This window comes from Budorcas taxicolor, chromosome 3 (genome assembly GCF_023091745.1).
Source record: "Budorcas taxicolor isolate Tak-1 chromosome 3, Takin1.1, whole genome shotgun sequence".
Lineage (NCBI taxonomy): Eukaryota > Metazoa > Chordata > Mammalia > Artiodactyla > Bovidae > Budorcas > Budorcas taxicolor.
In genome coordinates this window covers 3,954,640-3,974,396 of record NC_068912.1, presented here as the reverse complement: position 1 = coordinate 3,974,396, position 19,757 = coordinate 3,954,640, and the positions used below count along the sequence as shown (strand labels likewise).

Below are 19,757 nucleotides of genomic sequence, written 5' to 3'. Positions count from 1 at the left end.
GAAGAGAGACACCCAAGGCTATGGCAGCTGCCCCTGTAGCAGGTTAGGCACCTTCCCAGATCTAACATGTTGGGGCTGGAACCCTGGGCTTCTGGATCCCAGCTTGTCATTCTTCCTTCCCCACCTTGTCTGTCTTATGCAGGAGCCCCTGACCACCCCTGCTCTGGCTGCTTCCAGCCCCCATCTCACAGGCAATGAGCCGCCAGAGGCAGAGATTTGGATCTGGTCTCCTGGCAGCCCCTCTCCAAAACCCTTCCTTTTCCTGGGCTGGATGGTGGTGGGAGGCAGTGGTGTGGACACATGGGTTGATGCCCTCTCCTCTGTCCGTCTCTTTGCTGGCTTGGGGTTTGTGGGGGCTAAGAGCAATGGTAGATGAGATTGAAGGCAGCCACCAGAGCTCAAACCCATTAGCTGCCTGGTCCCGGTCCCACAGCTCCAGCTGTCTTGTTCCATTAGAAGCAGCTCTGCTGAAGTGAGCACTTCCGAGCTGGGATTTACCAGGCAGCTGGCCGCTCCTGAGAAAAAGGAGAAAAACACACTTGGCTGACCTGTCTTCCACTTGCAGACTCTCAGCCAAGGACTGAATGCATCCTAGATGCCCTCGAGCCATCACCAAACATCAGGTCCCACATTTCTGAGCTGCTTTCAGCCCAAATTATTCCATTCAAGGCAGATACGTGGCCAGCCAGGCAGAATTCAGGCAGGCACTCCTCTTCAGTGGGTGGAGTCCTTAGAGTGGCTTATCTTCAGTCAAGTGAGGGTCTTCACCATGAAAAGTGCAGAGCCTGGACTTGCCACTTCCTTGCTGTGTGATCTTGACAGGATGACTTCACTCAGAGACTCCACTAACTTATGCACAGACTACAGCAGTGGTTTTCAAGCTGCGAATATGTGTGGCAGGGGGTGGGGAGGTTGAGTAAGAAGTTTTCATATCTCCTACCTCGAGTTCACCAGACCTGTTTTTACTTAATGTGCTATGACTTCCAAACATGCTTTCACTTGAAGACTTTATGGCTTTTTAAAGATCATTAAACAAGATGGTCTTCAAGATCTGTTCTAGCTGTAACATTTTTTAATTTTTACTATATTTTTATTATTTTTTAATTTTTGGTCACGCCGCACAGCTGGGAGATCTTATTTCCCCAATCAGGGATCAAACGTGTGTTCCCTGCCGTGGGAGTGCAGAGTCGTAACCACTAGACCACTGGGGAAGTCTCACATTTGTAACTTTTATTATCAAAGTAATCTCTGTAAAAATGCAAGCATCTGAAAGGGCAACAATTCAGTTATCAATCACTACCTGGGCAGAAATTGTCAGTGACAGAACACAGATCAGGCAGCAGGGTTGGGACAGGCAAATGAGGTGGGGGCCTTCCAAAGACTTGCAGGTCCTGCTTCAGAGTCCAGCCAACAGACAAACTTACGAAAATACAGCATTACACACACACACACACACACACACAGGAAAATGTAATCTAAATCATCTGTCAGAAAGCTGCATAAATATCTCCTCAATTATATACATGTTGTTTTGGGAAACAGCTCACTCCACTTAGATCCTCCCCAGGCCAGGGACTGAGTCCCGTACATTTTAAAAATCTCCAGTTCTTAGTGTAATAAATGCTTGTTGAAATGAACTTCTCTGGAACCTTTCAACAACAAAGAACACACACTTGGACTAATGACATGAATGTATATAACATTCATCACCTTGGTGCCTGATATGCCACCTGGGTGTAATAATAATAATAGTAAAAATAATACCACATTATGGCCATAGAGCATCATAAATACTTAAGAAGGGACTTCTAAAGTCCGCATCTTGTCTGATATATACAAAACACCTCTGTCGGGTGATCAGGGCAAAGTGTGTTATCCCACAATGGAGAAAAAGGAACTGAGATAAATATAAGTTCAAAGTGATTGTTTGCAAAAGGTTACGTGGTCCTTGCTTCTGGAGTAATCAGTTCAGTTCTCTTTACTTTTCAAGACTGAAAATCCAACAAGAGCAAAAAGAGAAGCTCAAACACCAGAAAGGCAGAGCACAGAACAGGACACCCCACCTGCTCTCACCCCAAGCACCTCCCTGCTCCCCTTACCCCTAAATCACACTCACCCGAGATTCAGGTCACAGAAGACACATGTTCCCACACGAACTCCACTCAGCCTCAGTCCTGGGCAAGAAAGGCAGGCTGCATAGGAGCCGTCTGTCTGGGGCAAACGCCCGGCCCACAGTGGCTAACTCTGAAGGCACTGGGTGCCCCGTGTCACCCAGTTAATTGGGCAAAGTGTCACTGCCCCGTGGCTCCAGAAACCAAGCCCCAAACGCGGCTCTGTGTCTGGGGCTGCTGAGCTCCACCAGTGTTTGGCAAGCTTAATACAGCTCTCATAGCCAACCTTGGCTTCAGCCTCTGCACACAACCCAGTTGGCCAGGACCAGAGCTTCCAGCTGACCTTTCAACCCCAATCCCTCTGTACAGACATATGGTCCAGGAATAGCAGCCCTGCCACTCACATGGCTGCGGAGCTGAATTTATTGGCCAGATTTGGTTCAATGAGACTGGAGAGCGCCTAAAACCAGGCTTGGAGGGCGGGTGGCTTGCCCCCTCCCCACCCACAAGCCCTGTCACTGGTCATCGCCTCACTCTGTTTTATATCTTCACGAATATAGTCATGGTCGTTTTGAAACTGTCTGGTTTCTTCATTTGGTTTTTGTCTGTCTTGCCTGCTGCAGTATAATTGCCATGAACGTAAAGACTTTTTCAGTGCTTATCCCTAGAACCTAGAACAATGTCAAATAGTGACACAAATTGCTGCTGCTGCTACTAAGTCGCTTCAGTCATGTCCAACTCTGTGCGACCCCATAGACAGCAGCCCACCAGGCTCCCCCATCCCTGGGATTCTCCAGGCAAGAACACTGGAGTGGGGTGCCATTGCCTTCTCCGACTGACACAGATTCAGTTCAGTTCAGTCGCTCAGTCGTGTCCAAATCTTTGCGACCCCATGAATCGCAGCACGCCAGGCCTCCCTGTCCATCACCAGCTCCTGGAGCTCACTCAGATTCACTTCCATCGAGTCGGTGATGCCATCCAGCCATCTCATCCTCTGTTGTCCCCTTCTCCTCCTGCCCCCAATCCCTCCCAGCATCAGAGTCTTCTCCAATGAGTCAACACTTCACACGAGGTGGCCAAAGTACTGGAGTTTCAGCTTTAGCAGCATTCCTTCCAAAGAAATCCCAGGGCTGATCTCCTTCAGAATGGACTGGTTGGATCTCCTTGTAGTCCAAGGGACTCTCAAGAGTCTTCTCCAACACCACAGTTCAAAAGCATCAATTCTTCAGCGTTCAGCTTTCTTCACAGTCCAACTCTCACATCCATACATGACTACTGGAAAAACCATAGCCTTGACTAAACGGACCTTAGTCAGCAAAGTAATGTCTCTGCTTTTGAATAGGCTATCTAGGTTGGTCATAACTTTTCTTCCAAGGAGCAAGTGTCTTTTAATTTCATGGCTGCAGTCACCATCTGCAGTGATTTTGGAGCCCCCCGAAATAAAGTCTGATACTGTTTCCACTGTTTCCCCATCTATTTGCCATGAAGTGATGGGACCGGATGCCATGATCTTCGTTTTCTGAATGTTGAGCTTGAAGCCAACTTTTTCACTCTCCTCTTTCACTTTCATCAAGAGGCTTTTTAGCTCCTCTTCACTTTCTGCCATAAGGGTGGTGTCATCTGCATTCTGAGGTTATTGATATTTCTCCTGGCAATCTTGATTCCATCATGTGTTTCTTCCAGTCCAGCGTTTCTCATGATGTACTCTGCATAGAGGTTAAATAAGCAGGGTGACAACATACAGCCTTGACGTACTCCTTTTCCTATTTGGAACCAGTCTGTTGTTCCATGTCCAGCTCTAACTGTTGCTTCCTGACCTGCATACAGATTTCTCATGAGGCAGGTCAGGTGGTCTGGTATTCCCATCTCTCTCAGATTTTTCCACAGTTTATTGTGATCCACACAGTCAAAGGCTTTGGCATAGTCAATAAAGCAGAAATAGATGTTTTTTTGGAACTCTCTTGCTTTTTCCATGATCCAGCAGATGTTGGCAATTTGATCTCTGATTCCTCTGCCTTTTCTAAAACCAGCTTGAACATCAGGAAGTTCACGGTTCACTGAACCGGTTTGCTGAAGCCTAGCTTGGAGAATTTTGAGCATTACTTTACTAGCGTGTGAGGTGAGTGCAATTGTGTGGTAGTTTGAGCATTCTTTGGCATTGCCTTTCTTTGGGATTGGAATGAAAACTGACCTTTTCCAGTCCTGTGGCTGAGTTTTCCAAATTTGTTGGCATATTAAGTGAAGCACTTTCACAGCATCATCTTTCAGAATTTGAAATAGCTCAACTGGAATGCCATCACCTCCACTAGCTTTGTTCATAGTGATGCTTTCTAAGGCCCACTTGACTTCACATTCCAAGATGTCTGGCTCTAGGTGAGTGATCACACCATTGTGATTATCCGGGTGGTGAAGATATTTTTAGTACAATTCTTCTGTGTATTCTTGCCACCTCTTCTTAATATCTTCTGCTTCTGTTAGATCCATACCATTTCTGTCCTTTATCGAGCCCATCTTTGCATGAAATGTTCCCTTGGTATCCTAATTTTCTTGAAGAGATCTCTAGTCTTTCCTATTCTGTTCTTTTCTTCTATTTCTTTGCATTGATCACTGAAGAAGGCTTTCTTATCTCTTCTTGCTATTCTCTGGAACTCTGCATTCAGATGCTTATATCTTTCCTATTCTCCTTTGTTTTTCACCTCTCTTCTTTTCACAGCTATTTGTAAGGCCTCCTCAGACAGCCATTTTGCTTTTTTGCATTTCTTTTCCATGGGGATGGTCTTGATCCCTGTCTCCTGTACAATGTCACGAACCTCATTCCATAGTTCATCAGGCACTCTATCTATCAGATCTAGTCCCTTAAATCTATTTCTCACTTCCACTGTATAATCATAAGGGATTTGATTTAGGTCATACCTGAATGGTCTAGTGGTTTTCCCTACTTTTTTCAATTTAAGTCTGAATTTGGTAATAAGGAGTTCATGATCTGAGCCACAGTCAGCTCCTGGTCTTGGTTTTATTGACTGTATAGAGCTTCTCCATCTTTGGCTACAAAGAATATAATCAATCTGATTTTGGTGTTGACCATCTGGTGATGTCCATGTGTAGAGTCTTCTCTTGTGTTGTTGGAAGAGAGTGTTTGCTATGACCAGTGCATTTTCTTGGCAAAACTCTATTAGTCTTTGCCCTGCTTCATTTCACATTCCAAGGCCAAATTTGCCTGTTACTCCAGGTGTTTCTTGACTTCCTACTTTTGCATTCCAGTCCCCTATAATGAAAAGGACATCTTTTTTGGGTGTTAGTTCTAAAAGGTCTTGTAGGTCTTCATAGAACCGTTCAACTTCAGCTTCTTCAGCCTTACTGGTTGGGGCATAGACTTGGATTACCGTGATATTGAATGGTTTGCCCTGGAGACGAACAGAGATCATTCTGTCATTTTTGAGATTGCATCCAAGTACTGCATTTCGGACTCTTTTGTTGACCATGATGGCTACTCCATTTCTTCTGAGGGATTCAGATTAGGTCCTGCTAAATAGCTATTTGAATAAACGTGAGTGTCCTTTGCAAAATTTTACTTCCAGAACTTAAATCTCTCTCTGTGTCTCTAATCTATTGACTTTGACCTGCCCTCCTGAAATCCATTCCCTTGTGGCTTAGCTGGTAAAGAATCTGCCTACAATGCAGGAGACCTGGGTTCGATCCCGGGGTTGGGAAGATCCCCTGGAGAAGGGAAGGGCTACCCACTCCAGTATTCTGGCCTGGAGAATTCCATGGACTGTATAGTCCATGGGGTCGCAAAGAGTCGGACAAGACTGAGCTACTTTCACCTTCACCTGAAATCCATTCACATGAATGAAAATGAATAAACAAATCTCTTCAAGGTCCCACGTTCTAAAGGGTAGAGGATCACCAGCTCTGCTGATGACAGCGGGAGAGAGAGGCATAAATCCATGTCCCTTCGCACTGCCATCTGGCCTCCACTCCTCTGAGTGGCTGACACTCTCATGGAACGCAAGACTGGAAGTTCTCAGGTCCTGTTTCTATGCTCCCTTCGGTTCCGTCCCTACCACTACACAGCGCTGCAATTTATCTATGTATTGTGCCACGTGCCCCCCAGGACTCCTTGGGATCACTAAGTATTCATGTTTTAATCCTTGGCAGCCAACAGGAAGATCCTGGGGTCACTGTTTAAGACAGAAGACACCATAGCTATGAGTAAATGCAGCATCGTGGAGACTGAGTGGGGTGTGGAGATTTGGGGTCTAACCTCGGCTCTGCTGTGACTAGCTGTGTGAAGCTGGACACATCACCTGAGCCCACTGAGCCTACGTGGGATGAGGAGCCTGGATGGAATCAGTGGTTCTCAGCTGGGCCGGGATGGGGCAGTTTAGAATCCTCTGTGGGGCTTTTACAACTCACACAAGGGCCAAAATATGGGATAAGGGAGAAATGTGTATGCTGAGAAAGATCCTACAGGTGAGGGCCATTAGATTACAAATTAGGGCTAAAAGGACTGGCCAAATGGGACCCACATAAGTACTCTGCTTAGCCATGAAATACTTCAAGTCTCTGAATTTGAATGGCTTCAAGTGGGGAGGCCAGCTCTCTACAGCCCCCACCGGTCTGATTCACCCCTCTATGTTACCTGTCTGGCCCCTGGCCCCTGTAATCCCTACACTAGAGAACTGATAAGGTCTTCTCCAGTTTCTTTAACCCACACATGAAAAACTTTCTGAAGTCCTTACTGGCTATAAAATTCTATCACTCCACATGGCTTTGCTTTTAGACTCTGAGCACACACTCTCTCTCTAGGGAGAGTCTCTGAAATTCTCTTTGTAGCAGTAAGAAATGCTAAACCAGTGGGGGCCTTGTCTCTTCTACAAACTATAAATTCAAAAGAGACTATAAGACCTACTAATTCTGCAGATAGGCATGCTGGTGGTTGGGACAAGAGGGACCCTGACCCCAGTTGTGAGGTACCAGCCCAGTGAGAGTGGGCAGACAGGGTCATTATTCCTAATGCTTCATGCCTCCTAATTCTTCACATCCTTTGCATTGTGTCTTTGTAGTTCCTTACACTGAAACAGGCACAAATTATTCCCCTATCCCAGCAGTGTTGGAGTCAGTCATACAGTTTCCTTAGACCAGTGGGATATCAGTGGACATGATGTGAGCAGAGACTTCACTGTATTTTCCTGGTTTGGTTTAGACTTTTGCACTCCGGGGGGACACGTTGAAAAAAGCATGACCCAGGAAGCTGCTGCTCCTGTGGTCAGGACATGAAGAGCTGACCTGCACCCAGGCTGCAGCCTAGACCAACTCCTCCACCATCTGAAACAGAACCTTCCTCAGTTCAGTTTAGTTGCTCAGCTGTTTCCAGCTCTTTGTGACCCCATGGACTGCAGCACGCCAGTCTTCCCTGTCCATCACCAACTCCCGGCGCTTACTCAAACTCATGTCCATCAAGTTGGTGATGCCATCCAACCATCTCATCCTCTTGTCCCCTCTCCTCCTACCTTCAATCTTTCCCAGCATCAGGGTTTTTTCAGATGAGTCAGTTCTTCACAACAGGTGACCAAAGCATTGGAGCTTCAGCTTCAGCATCAGTCCTTCCAATGAATATTCAGGACTGATTTCCTTCAAGATTGACTGATTTGATCTCCTTTCAGTCCAAGGGACTCTCACGAGTCTTTCAGCACCACAGTTCAAAAGCATCAGTTCTTTGGCACTTGGTTTTCTTTATGGTCCAACTCTCACATCCATACATGAACACTGGAAAAACCATAGCTTTGACTAGACAGATATTTGTTGTCAAAGTAATGTCTCTGCTTTTTAATATGCTGTCTAGGTTGGGTCATAGCTTTTCTTCCAAGGAGCAAGTGCCTTTTAATTTCATGGCTGCAGTCACCATCTGCTGTGATTTTGGAGCCCCCAAAATAAAGTCTGTCACTGTTTCCATTGTTTCCCCATCTATTTGCCATGAAGTGATGGGACCAGATGCCATGATCTTAGTTTTCTGATGAATTTTAAGCCAACTTTTTCACTCTCCTATTTCACTTTCATCAAGAGGCTCTTTAGTTCTTCACTTTCTGCCATAAGGGTGGTATCATCTGCATATCTGAGGTTATTGATATTTCTGCCAGCAATCTTAATTCCAGCTTGTGCATCATCCAGCCTGGCATTTCAAATGATGTATTCTGCATATAAGCTAAAATAAGCAGGGTGCCAATATACAGCCTTGATGTACTCCTTTCCCAATTAGGAACCAGTCTGTTGTTCCATGTCCAGTTCTAACTGTGGCTTCTTGACACCTGCATACAGATTTCTCAAGAGGCAGGTCAGGTAGTCTGGTATTCCCATCTCATGAAGAATTTTCCACAGTTAATTGTGATCCACACAGTCAAAGGGTTTGGCATAGTCAATAAAACAGAAGTAGATGCTTTTCTGGAGTTCTCTTGCTTTTTCAATGATCCAACAGATGCTGGCAATTTGATCTCTGGTTCCTTTTCTGAATCCAGCTTGAACATCTGGAAGTTCATGGTTCACGTATTGCTGAAGCCTGGCTTGGAGAATTTTGTGTATTACTTTGCTAGCGTGTGAGATGAGTGCAACTGTGCGGTAGTTTCAGCATTCTTTGGCTTTTCTTTGGGACTGGAATGAAAACTGACCTTTTCCAGTCCTGTGGCCACTGCTGAGTTTTCCAACTTTGCTGGCATATTGAGTGCAGCACTTTCACAGCATCATCTTTTAGGATTTGAAATAGCTCCACTGGAATTTCATCACCTCTACTAGCTTTGCTCATAGTAATGCTTCCTAAGGCCCACTTAGCTTCACATTCCAGGATGTCTGGCTCTAGATGAGTGATCACACCATTGTAGTGTTACCTCACTCATGAAGATCTTTTTTGTATAGTTTTCCTGTGTATTCTTGCCACCTGTTATTAATATCTTCTGCTTCTGTTAGGTCCATACCATTTCTGTCCTTTATTGAACCCATTTTTGCATGAAATGTTCCCTTGGTATCTCTAATTTTTTGAGGAGATCTCTAGTGTTTTCCATTTATTGTTTTCCTCTATTTCTTTGCATTGATCACTGAGGAAGGCTCTCTTATCTCTCCTTGCTATTCTTTGGAACTCTGCATCTAAAGGGTATATGTTTCCTTTCTCCTTTGCCTTTAGCTTCTCTTCTTTTCTCAGCCATTTGTAAGGCCTCCTCAGACAACCATTTTGCCTTTTTACATTTTTCTTGGGGGTGGTCTTGATCATGGCCTCCTGCACAATATCACAAACCTCTGTCCATAGTTCTTCAGGCACTCTGTCTATCAGATCTAATCCCTTGAATCCATTTCTCACTTCCACGGTATAATCCTAAAGAATTTGATTTAGGTCATACCTGAATGCTCTAGTGGTTTTCCCTACTTTTCTTCAATTTAAGGCTGAATTTGGCAATAAGGAGTTAATGATCTGAGCCACAGTCAGCTCCCAGTCTTGTTTTTGCTGACTGTATAGAGCTTCTCCGTCTTTGGCTTCAAAGCAAATAATCAATCTGATTTCAGCATTGACCATCTATTGATATCCATGTATAGAGTCTTCTCTTCTTTTGTTGGAAGAGGGTGTTTGCTATGACCAGTGCCTTCTCTTGGCAGTTCTCAAAGGTTAATTCTGTTAGCCTTTGCCCTGCTTCATTTTGTACTCCAAGGCCAAGTTTGCTTGTTATTATATTCATCTCTTGACTTCCTATTTTTGGATTCTAGTCCCCTATAATTAAAAGGACATCTCTTTTGGGTGTTAGTTATAGAAGATCTTGTAGGTGTTCACACAACTGTTCAACTCCAGCTTCTTCAACATTCCTGGTTGGGGCATAGACTTGGATTACTGTGATATTGAATGGTTTGCCTCGGAAATGAACAGAGATCATTTTGCCATTTTTGAGACTGCATCCAAGTACTGCAGTTTGGACTCTTTGGTTGACCACGATGGCTACTCCATTTCTTCTAAGGGATTCCTGCCCACAGTAGTAAATATAATGGTCATCTGAGTTAAATTCACCCATTCCAGTCCATTTTAGTTCACTGATTCCTAAAATGTCAATGTTCACTCTTTCCATCTCCTGTGTGACCACTTACAATTTACCTTGATTCATGTACCTAACATTCTAGGTTCCTATGCAATATTGCTCTTTACAGCATCAGACTATTTCCATCACCACTCACATCCACAGCTGCGTGTTGTTTTTGCTTTGGCTCTGTCTCTTCATTCTTTCTGGAGTTATTTCTCTACTGTTCTTCAGTAGCATATTGGGCACCTATCAACCTGGGGTGTTCATCTTTCAGCGTCCTATCTTTTTGCCTTTTCCTACTGTTCATGGGGTTCTCAAGGCAAGAATACTGAAGTGGTTTGCCATTCCCTTCTCCAGTGGACCACGTTTGGTCAGAACTCTCCACCATGACCTACATGGTGGCCTTACACAGCATGGCTCATGGTTTCATTGAGTTAGACAAGGCTGTGGGCCATGTGATCAGTTGATTAGTTTTCTGTGATTGTGGTTTTCATTCCCACGGATTATACAATCCATGGAGTTCTACAGACCAGAATACTGGAGAGGGTAGCCGTTCCCTTCTCCAGGGGAATCTTCCCAATCCAGGGATCAAATCCAGGTCTCCTGCTTTGCAGGCAGATTCTTTACCAGTTGATCCACACGGGAAGCCCAAAAAGAAAATGAAGTGGCTCAGTCGTGCCTGACTCTTTGTGACCCTATGGACTGTAGCCTGCCAGGCTCCTCCATCCATAGGATTTTCCAGGCAAGAATACTGGAGTGGATTGCTATTTCCTTCTCCAAGGTGTCTTCCTGACCCAGGGACTGAACCCAGGTCCCCCGCATTGCAGGCAGACTATTTACCTGAGCCACGAGGGGATTTAGAACTTTTCTAAACAACTCATAAACTTGTAAGAAAATAATTGTGTGTTTTTGTAAGCCATGGCAATTTGGGGATTGTCTGTTATGCAGCATCACTGAAGCAATAGCTGAGCACTACCAGAAGTGAAGGTTGATGGTCTCGGTGTGACATTGCTAGAAGGAAATAAATAGCATCCGGCCAACCTGTAGTTTTCTTAGAGCAGCAAACAACGTCTACCATGCATATCCATCCTTGCCTATGTTGCAGCAAAAGGCACTAGGAACTAAAGTGAGGGTTTTCCCCCCTGATTTTCCACAATCTTTGCCTCTATCTCAGAGATAACATGTACGTAACACAGTCTGCCTTGTTTTAGATTTACCCATGTGCAGCACCTGCTTCTCAATGGTAAACTCCTGGAGAGCAAAGACCACATCCTGACCATTTCAGTATCACCTACAGGATATAGAAAAGGACCAGGCACTTCACTGACTTGAAAAATACCTAGTATTGAGTTGAGAAGGAACAAGGGGGTCCATCCCATGGAAGACAAACAGGCCTAAGAGATGTTGAAATTACAGCCAGGACTGAACCATCAAAACTCCTGGACCATGAGGCATTGTCAGCTCTCTGCAGTTGCCTGAGGATACACTCAGTGAAGGTCTTGCAGGAGGGAAGCCTACACAGACAACCCAATTCCTTCACCAGCGTGCATTAAGCACCTACTGAGTGCTGGCTCAGCACCAGGATGAAACTGTTAAAGATGTCTGGAAAGACATTGAAGAAGATGGATGCACACCTACCTGAGAGCTAGGCGGGGCAACCAGATTGATTCCTGGAGGGGCTGCGAGTGCTCCCGAGGGTGGGCCCATGGCAGAAGTGATGACTCGATATGGAGAGCCCAGGGCATTGAGGGGGGTCCCCACTGCACTCAGTGTTCGCGGGGCACTCACTGGGGTGTCAGTGTAGCTGGGGTGGCTGTCCATGGGTTTCCCTGTGGGCAAGGCTGCCGATGGACTCATGGACGTGGAGCCAGTATGGCCGGGAGAACCTGTAAGGAGAGAAAACCAAAGGTGATGGGAGGCCAGGGGAGCACAGGGATGGTGTGTGAGGACAGAGTCCCCTCCTTTTGTCTCCTCTATCATTCCCCTTCTTCCAGCCCTACCTGCACACCTGTGAACTCTCACAGCTGATAGAATAAAGGCCAGCAAAGACCAGGAAGGGGAAAGGACTTGCTGTAGGACAGGTTCTCTGGTGCCCCACATGGAACGCACCTTGAATTGTATCAGAACAACAATCAGGGCCATGGGGACATAACCCACAAGTCCCCAGGCTGGGGGGACTGTGACCTGAGCCAGTCAGACAGGGAAGGTGAGTCCGTACCAAACTCCCAGGTTGGGGATGGAGTGAGCAGGTGTCCGGGCTGCTCCCAGAATTCCCTGCTCAAACTCATTTTGCTCTGAGAACAAGGGTAGGGCTGGACCTCTATAGTCAAGAGAAATGCATTCATTCATATGTAATTATGAATTCATATGCACCATCTATTATGGCGCAGGTGCCGCATCAGAGGCTAGCAATTCAGAATTGAACATGGTGCCTGCTGTCGGGGACACACTCCCTGATGATCATGGGGAAGGCAGAGGCTGTTACCATGCCTTTCACGCTCTGTAGCTTTTGCAGTTTTAGTCCCATAAGGTTCTTATCCAGTCTCTACAGCATAGAGTTAATCAGCACTTAGGGAAGAAGACTCAGGATGGCTGGGCATGGCTCAGCAGCCACAGAGACCCAAGAAGCCAAGTGCGACCAGGCCTGCCCAGACTGTTTCTCCTCTGGGGATAGGAAGCTGTGGCCACAAGTGAAATGGGCTCTGTGACAGATGACATCTGGTAACTTTTTCCTAGAAAAGTTGAGCCCAGGTTCCCTGCTAGACGCAACTCAAGATAAAAGAAAAAAGCATACCCAACTTCCATCTCAGGAGCCCAGCAAGGAGCACTCTCTCCGGAAGAGAGGAGCTGTGAACTTTAGGGTCCACAGCAGCAGGGCAGAGACTCAGAGGACAGCAGAGCAGCCCACCAGGACTCACAGTGCCAGCTCCTTGTGTGGCTGGCATGCAAGAACAGATTCAGAATGAGCAGGTGCTAGGCTTCAGCATGGCACCCATGCTGTCCTCATGGATGGAACATGAGAGGCTAATGGGGAGAGGTGGTCGGTAAGCCTGGCCTGCCGGAGAAGTCATCCAATTCTCCACTTTCTCCTGGAGCCAAACTACAGGGCAGTCTTAAGCCTTTCAGAAACTTTTGTGGTACTTCCATAGTACTAGGACTAGGATGCAGAGAGGGGGTACTCTCTTCACATTCTGGAGGGGAACGTGGAGCATCAGAGGTGTAACTGTGCAGTGATTCTTAAACATAAATATCTCACTAGAAAAATGTCAACCTGGAGTTGCCCTTGGAGCTTCTCCTAGCTTTATTGCTGTTTCATTTCCAAGTGGTGTCCAACTCTCAAGACCCCATGGACTGTAGCCTGCCAGGCTCCTCTGTCCACAGGATTTGCCAGGCAAGAATACTGGAGTGGGTTGCCATTTCCTTCTCCAGGGAATCTTCCTGACCCAGGAATCAAGCCCGTATGTCCTGCCTTGGAAGGCGGATGCTTTCCCTGCTGAGCCATCAGGAAAGCCCACTCTCCTAGCTTAGCTAAGGTCTACTTGCAGAAAGAACAGTCACTCCTGTGTCTGAGGAGGCCAGAACCTTTCAGGAGTCTCAGTCTATCAGGGACACTTGTCTTATAAACAGATGAATCCCAATTGCCGTGTTCTAAGTACCACGACTGAGGTGAACCACATGCTGTGGGTCCACAGAGATGTGGCCAAAGGGTTTGAAGGGACAGGTGAGACGCTTCTTGCGTGTCCTAAATAGCATCAGGCAATTTCGATACATCAACTCATTCTACCAATTTCCATACTTTCACTCATTCTGTCTTGACAATAGGGCTGTGAAGATCATCTCAGCCTTTTACAAATGAATGACAACTTAGGCTTGGCCCCATGCTGCTCCAAGTTCTGGGATGACTTGCCCCCACCTCCTTTGTCTAGAAGTTTTCCTTCAAAGTCTAACTCAAGTACCACCTCCTCCAGGAAGTCTTCCCTGGTATTCTTAATCTGGTTTGATGCCCTTTTCTGTTGTTATTTCCTTGTATTTTCCATTTAACTGAGAGGGAGAACAGTGTCTGTTTTTGTATCCTCACCACTAGCACGTTACTCGGCACTAGGCAGGTAGCAAGTGGCAGATCCTAGATTCAAACGGTCACTCTGAAGCCCATGCTGTCTCCTGTGCACTCTGTCAAGGACAGCAGGGATGATTGGCAGAGCCACCACATCACAAAGTACAAGATGACTCAATGATGAAGTGATCTCGAGCTGAAAGTCCATCTGAAGGAGAGAGAAGAGGGCAACTTCCAAGGGCTCAAGCCAGAAAACCCAAAAATCTTCCCAGACGGTCACTGATCAGAAAGAAGAATTTTAGACTCTTCAGCAGCCCTGGAAGACTGTGACATTTAAAGAGGCCAACGTGCACCTTGAGCCTGCCACTAAGATAACATGTGACAGGTGAGTTAGGAGCCAGCCCAACGTGATGGGTGAGGAGCCATGAACTTGGCTGGGATGACGGCTGTCCTTCCCCAAGCCATCTGCGGGAAACTGACTTTGCCTTCCCTGCATGGGCTTTCCAAAACTGACCCAAGGACCCTGCATATTCTGCTTGAAATGGACCTCAGGGACTGTGCTTTTCATTTTACATCCCCAGGCTGATGTCCAGTGCTTGACACCAGCCCAGAGCTGTGGGACAGACAGGAACAAGGTTTCCCTTCACACAGTCATCAATCTAAGAGTTACCAAGGCATGCAGCCTGTAACACTGGTGATACGGAACATCTGAGGTGGCGTTTTAAGCGATACGTAGGCAAACACTTAAAATATATTAATCATTTTATTTTCATTTTTACTGTCTCCTTCTGTTTATAGCAAGTGACTCTGCTTCCATCTTTTATACGAAATTATCTTCCTAAAAATCACTATTTAAGTTTTCAAAAAAAAGTAAACTGACCTCAGAAAATTTCTATGTTCAAGAACATGTGATATGTTGAATATCATGAAGACAGTATACAAAGGAATGATGTTTGAGAAACATGAACTGTAATTTGCTGTAGATAAGGAGGGAGAAATGGAGAATAACACAAAATTTCCAGTTCTGTTTTGTTTTGTGTTCATGAATTAAGTTTACTCTCTTTAAAGTTTATTTTATATTGAAGTATAGTTGATTTATAATGTGTTTGTTTCAGGTGTAAAGCAAAGTGATTCAGTTATGTATAGACACTGATTTAATGTTTTTGCAGCTATTATTATATGTAGCTATTTGTAACATCTAATACATATAGACAGATATGGAATTTAGCTTTTATTCCACATATAAAAATAAAGTATTGACTGCTGCTACTGCTGCTAAGTCGCTTCAGTCGTGTCCGACTCTGTGTGACCCTAGAGACAGCAGCCCACCAGGCTCCCCCGTCCCTGGGATTCTTCAGGCAAGAACACTGGACTGGGTTGCCATTTCCTTTTCTAACGCATGAAAGCGAAAAGTGAAAGTGAAGTCACTCAGTCGTGTCCGACGCTTCGCGACCCCATGGACTGCAGCCTACCAGGCTCCTCCGTCCATGGGATTTTCCAGGCAAGAGTACTGGAGTGGGGTGCCATTGCCTTCTCCAAAGTATTGACTAGCTTGATCATTTACTTTAAAAAAAAAAAAAAGAAACATGAGCTGTACAAAAAGTATGAAAATATGGGCTTGGGGAAACTCACAAATTGTCTACAGAATAAAATGAGAGGATGTAAGAGAGATTTGAAATTTAAACTACATTATTTTTTATTATAATTAATAATAATACAAATTAAGATGATCAGAATATTCCTTGATTACTCAGTGATGGCAATGGCACATTGAGACAGAATGCAACAGCCAGTTAAAGTCTGGTTTACCATGGCCTTTAAAATGTCTGCTGAAATCAAAACCACAATGAGGTACCACTTCACACCAGTCAGAATGGCTGCGATCCAAAAATCTGCAAGCAATAAATGCTGGAGAGGGTGTGGAGAAAAGGGAACCCTCCTACACTGTTGGTGGGAATGCAAACTAGTACAGCTACTATGGAGAACAGTGTGGAGATTCCTTAAAAAATTGCAAATAGAACTCCCTTATGACCCAGCAATCCCACTGCTGGGCATACACACCGAGGAAACCAGAATTGAAAGAGACACATGTACCCCAATGTTCATCGCAGCACTGTTTATAATAGCCAGGACATGGAAACAACCTAGATGTCCATCAGCAGATGAATGGATAAGAAAGCTGTGGTACATATACACAATGGAGTATTACTCAGCCGTTAAAAAGAATTCATTTGAATCAGTTCTGATGAGATGGATGAAACTGGAGCCGATTATACAGAGTGAAGTAAGCCAGAAAGAAAAACACCAATACAGTATACTAACACATATATATGGAATTTAGAAAGATGGCAATGACGACCCTGAATGCAAGACAGGAAAAAAGACACAGCTGTGTATAACGGACTTTTGGACTCAGAGGGAGAGGGAGAGGGTGGGATGATTTGGGAGGATGGCATTCTATCATGTATACTATCATGTAAGAATTGAATCGCCAGTCTATGTCTGACACAGGATACCACATACTTGGGGCTGGTGCATGGGGAAGACCCACAGAGATGTTATGGGGAGGGAGGTGGGAGGGGGTTCATGTTTGGGAACACATGTAAGAATTAAAGATTTTAAAATTAAAAAAATAAAAAACTATTTAAAAAAAATGTCTGCTGAGTCAATGGCCCAGAAGAGATGGGCTATGTTATAACCATATTCTTATAAGAAAAATTCAAAAAGACAAACACATCTTCACAAATTTTTATTCTTTGCCTCTCACAATGAATGACCACTCTTGCTTAGAAATAAATAGCTTTTCTTTTAGAAAAGGTGGAAAATAAAGATGAAAGTGTTGTTCAATGGCAAGTGAATCCATTCTCCCAAATAGACACTAAAACATTCCTATCTAGGACATTTTTCATCAGTTTCTTCAGCTCTCACTTTTTTTTTTTTTCCTAATGGCCATGTGGGAACTACAGCTAGCACAAGTTTTCCAGAAGTTTGGTTTCTAGTCCAAATCCAAAGTCAAGGTTTTCTCTAATGCTTCTACCTGGCTCCTGTGCAGAGGCCGGGAGCCCAGTTTTCCCAGCCTCCACAGCCTATCAGCTTTGTTCGCTCCCTGACCACATGCCCTCCAGATCCTCATCAGTCCCTCATACTGTGCCCACTCTCAGATGTTCATTCTCTTTGCACAGCAATAATTTTTACAGAAATTAATTCATCTGATGGGAGAGGGATAGTTGACTTTCTCTGGACCTTCTCTTCTCTCCTGGCAACATACCGAAGAAATGCCTTTCATCTTCCAGGGCTCACTCTCCCCAGTAAGAAGGCAGCACCTAGTGGCTCCTAAGATCCCTTGCAATGCTGTTCAGTGAACACTGAGGTGTGTAGGACATAGCTCACTGGCATCTAAAAGAAGGGCGTGCAGGTGGTGGTGGTCTGGAATGGGCGAGTATAGACCACTTGCCCAGGGGCCCCGTCATCATCAGCTGGACCGTGTTAACCCTTCCGGCTGTTTGGGATTCCAGATTGCAGTTTGAGATGCTGACAGTGTCACCAGGAACCAGAGAGGTTATGGAATCTGCAAAGTGTTTGCTTTTTGAAGTCCGTGTGTACATTGTATGGGCATCCAGAGCGACATCTATGTGGAACACAAGACTCTGAAGCTGCCCAAATGTCCTAGGTTCCAGTCATGTAAACCTGGGCCAGGAACTTGACCTCTCTGATCTAGTTTCCTCAGCCATAAATGGAGGTATCCATATCTAGCTCAGAGTGCTAAAACCATTTGAGACCACCAGTGCAGGGTAGCAGTTACAAACCTACCGCACTATAAAGGTGGTGAGAGAGACCTATGTCTGGCTTGAATACCATTGTAGAAGATTATGTAAATAAGAGTTTAACCCACGCCACACCAAGAGTAAATGTTCTATTAAGAACAGCTACCATCAGGCACTAATCCGAACATACCAGTTGTCTATAATATTAACCACTCCTCTGAGCCCAGAGTGCCCCTCCATCATCCCGGCAACCTCAACCCTTCCCCTGGACCCTCCAGATCTCCCCATTATCCATCACAACATGGAGATTTCCTCCATGCTAACTTCCATTCGGAATGCCTGGTGCCCTACTGGCTATCACATATTTTAAATTTCACCACAATTATCATTGTAGTGTCTAGCACTGTGCCTGGAACACAGTAGATACTCAAAAAATATTTGTTGACTGATCAATGAACGAGCTTCCCTGGTGGCTCAGATAGTAAAGAATCTGCCCACAATGTGGCAGACATAGATTCGATCCCTGGGTTGGGAATATCCCCTGGAGAAGGGAATGGCAACCCACTCCAGTATTCTTGCCTGGAGAATCCCATGGACAGAGGAGCCTAGCGAGCTATAGTCCATGGGGTCAAAGAGTGGGACACTACTGAGAGATTAAACACTTTCAGTGAATGGAATAGTTCTTTTGTGAACTGATACAACCATATAGGGAGTTCATCAGTAGAAATAATTTGCATGAGAAATCTATGTTCCTTATGTTTACCAAAACGAAAATCTCTGAAATCTCTAGATAACGAATTGCATGTGTGTGTTGAGGGGGCACTTACTGAGAAAGAAAAGCCCAGGTACTTAGAACTACAGAATTCAACCAAGGCAAGGAAGTTGCTTAGCAACCTCATCCTCAGCCAGTAAACATAAAATGTCAAGCATGAGTCTTTCTGATTGGCCAGACAAGGGAACAAATGCCTTGGCATTTCCACCCTTAACTGCTGTGCCTGGGTAGAGAGTTCACTGTCCCATCCTCAGGATGGAATGGAAACTTAGGATGAATCATCAATAATGGTAACACCCAGCCACAGGGAAGTGGACAGAGGTTAAAAAAAAACCTTGCTATTTCTAAGAGTCAGGACTCTCCATTAGAAACCAAGGGAATGTCATGGGGCCGTATCCCAATCTACTTTCTGTCATGGTGGACACAATCTCACAACCAACTTGCCTCCTTTTCGCTAATGGAGGGATGTGTTACATAAGCCTAACAGTCATAGAATATTCAGAAACCTTCCTAGTCAAAGGGAAACTTGTTCACATATCTTTTCCCTACTTGGCTTATCATATACAGACAGGCTGCAAGGGAGGTAGGGAGGCCTGCAATATGAAGACACTCAACTGACACTTAAATGTCATCTCCTCTGCTAACTAAAAACAACAGATAATATTTATTAAGCAATTGCCATGAGCCAGACATAGATCCGAACGCTTTACATGTACTGACTTAATTCATTCCTACAAACCCCTTTAAGGTTACCAACTTTCATCCCTATTGTACAAATGAAAAGCAGGGGGACAGAGAAATGAAATAACTTGCCTGAGAGAACATGGCTCGTACATTATACAAGTAGCATCTGATTCTAGGGGAAAGGCACCATCCACTATACTGGCTGCGTGGCTCCTTACAGCAGTTACTCAGGAGTACTCCTTCCTCTAGCTTCCCCGGGCCCAATTTTTGTCCCCAGCTCTGCCCTTCCTAACCCAACTGTGGCCTCTCTCAGGATTC

General features: G+C 45.1%; 1 protein-coding gene across 2 annotated transcripts in view; it reads right to left on the bottom strand.

Annotated features, from left to right (window-relative positions):
• RXRG (retinoid X receptor gamma) overlaps window positions 1–19,757 on the bottom strand; it is a 53,632-nt gene that overhangs the window by 23,645 nt on the left and 10,230 nt on the right. For both annotated transcript variants that reach the window (XM_052637011.1, XM_052637010.1), the window contains exon 2: window positions 11,804–12,051. In XM_052637011.1, the coding sequence (XP_052492971.1) occupies window positions 11,804–12,051 (248 nt within the window). The remainder of the gene's footprint in view (window positions 1–11,803; window positions 12,052–19,757) is intronic.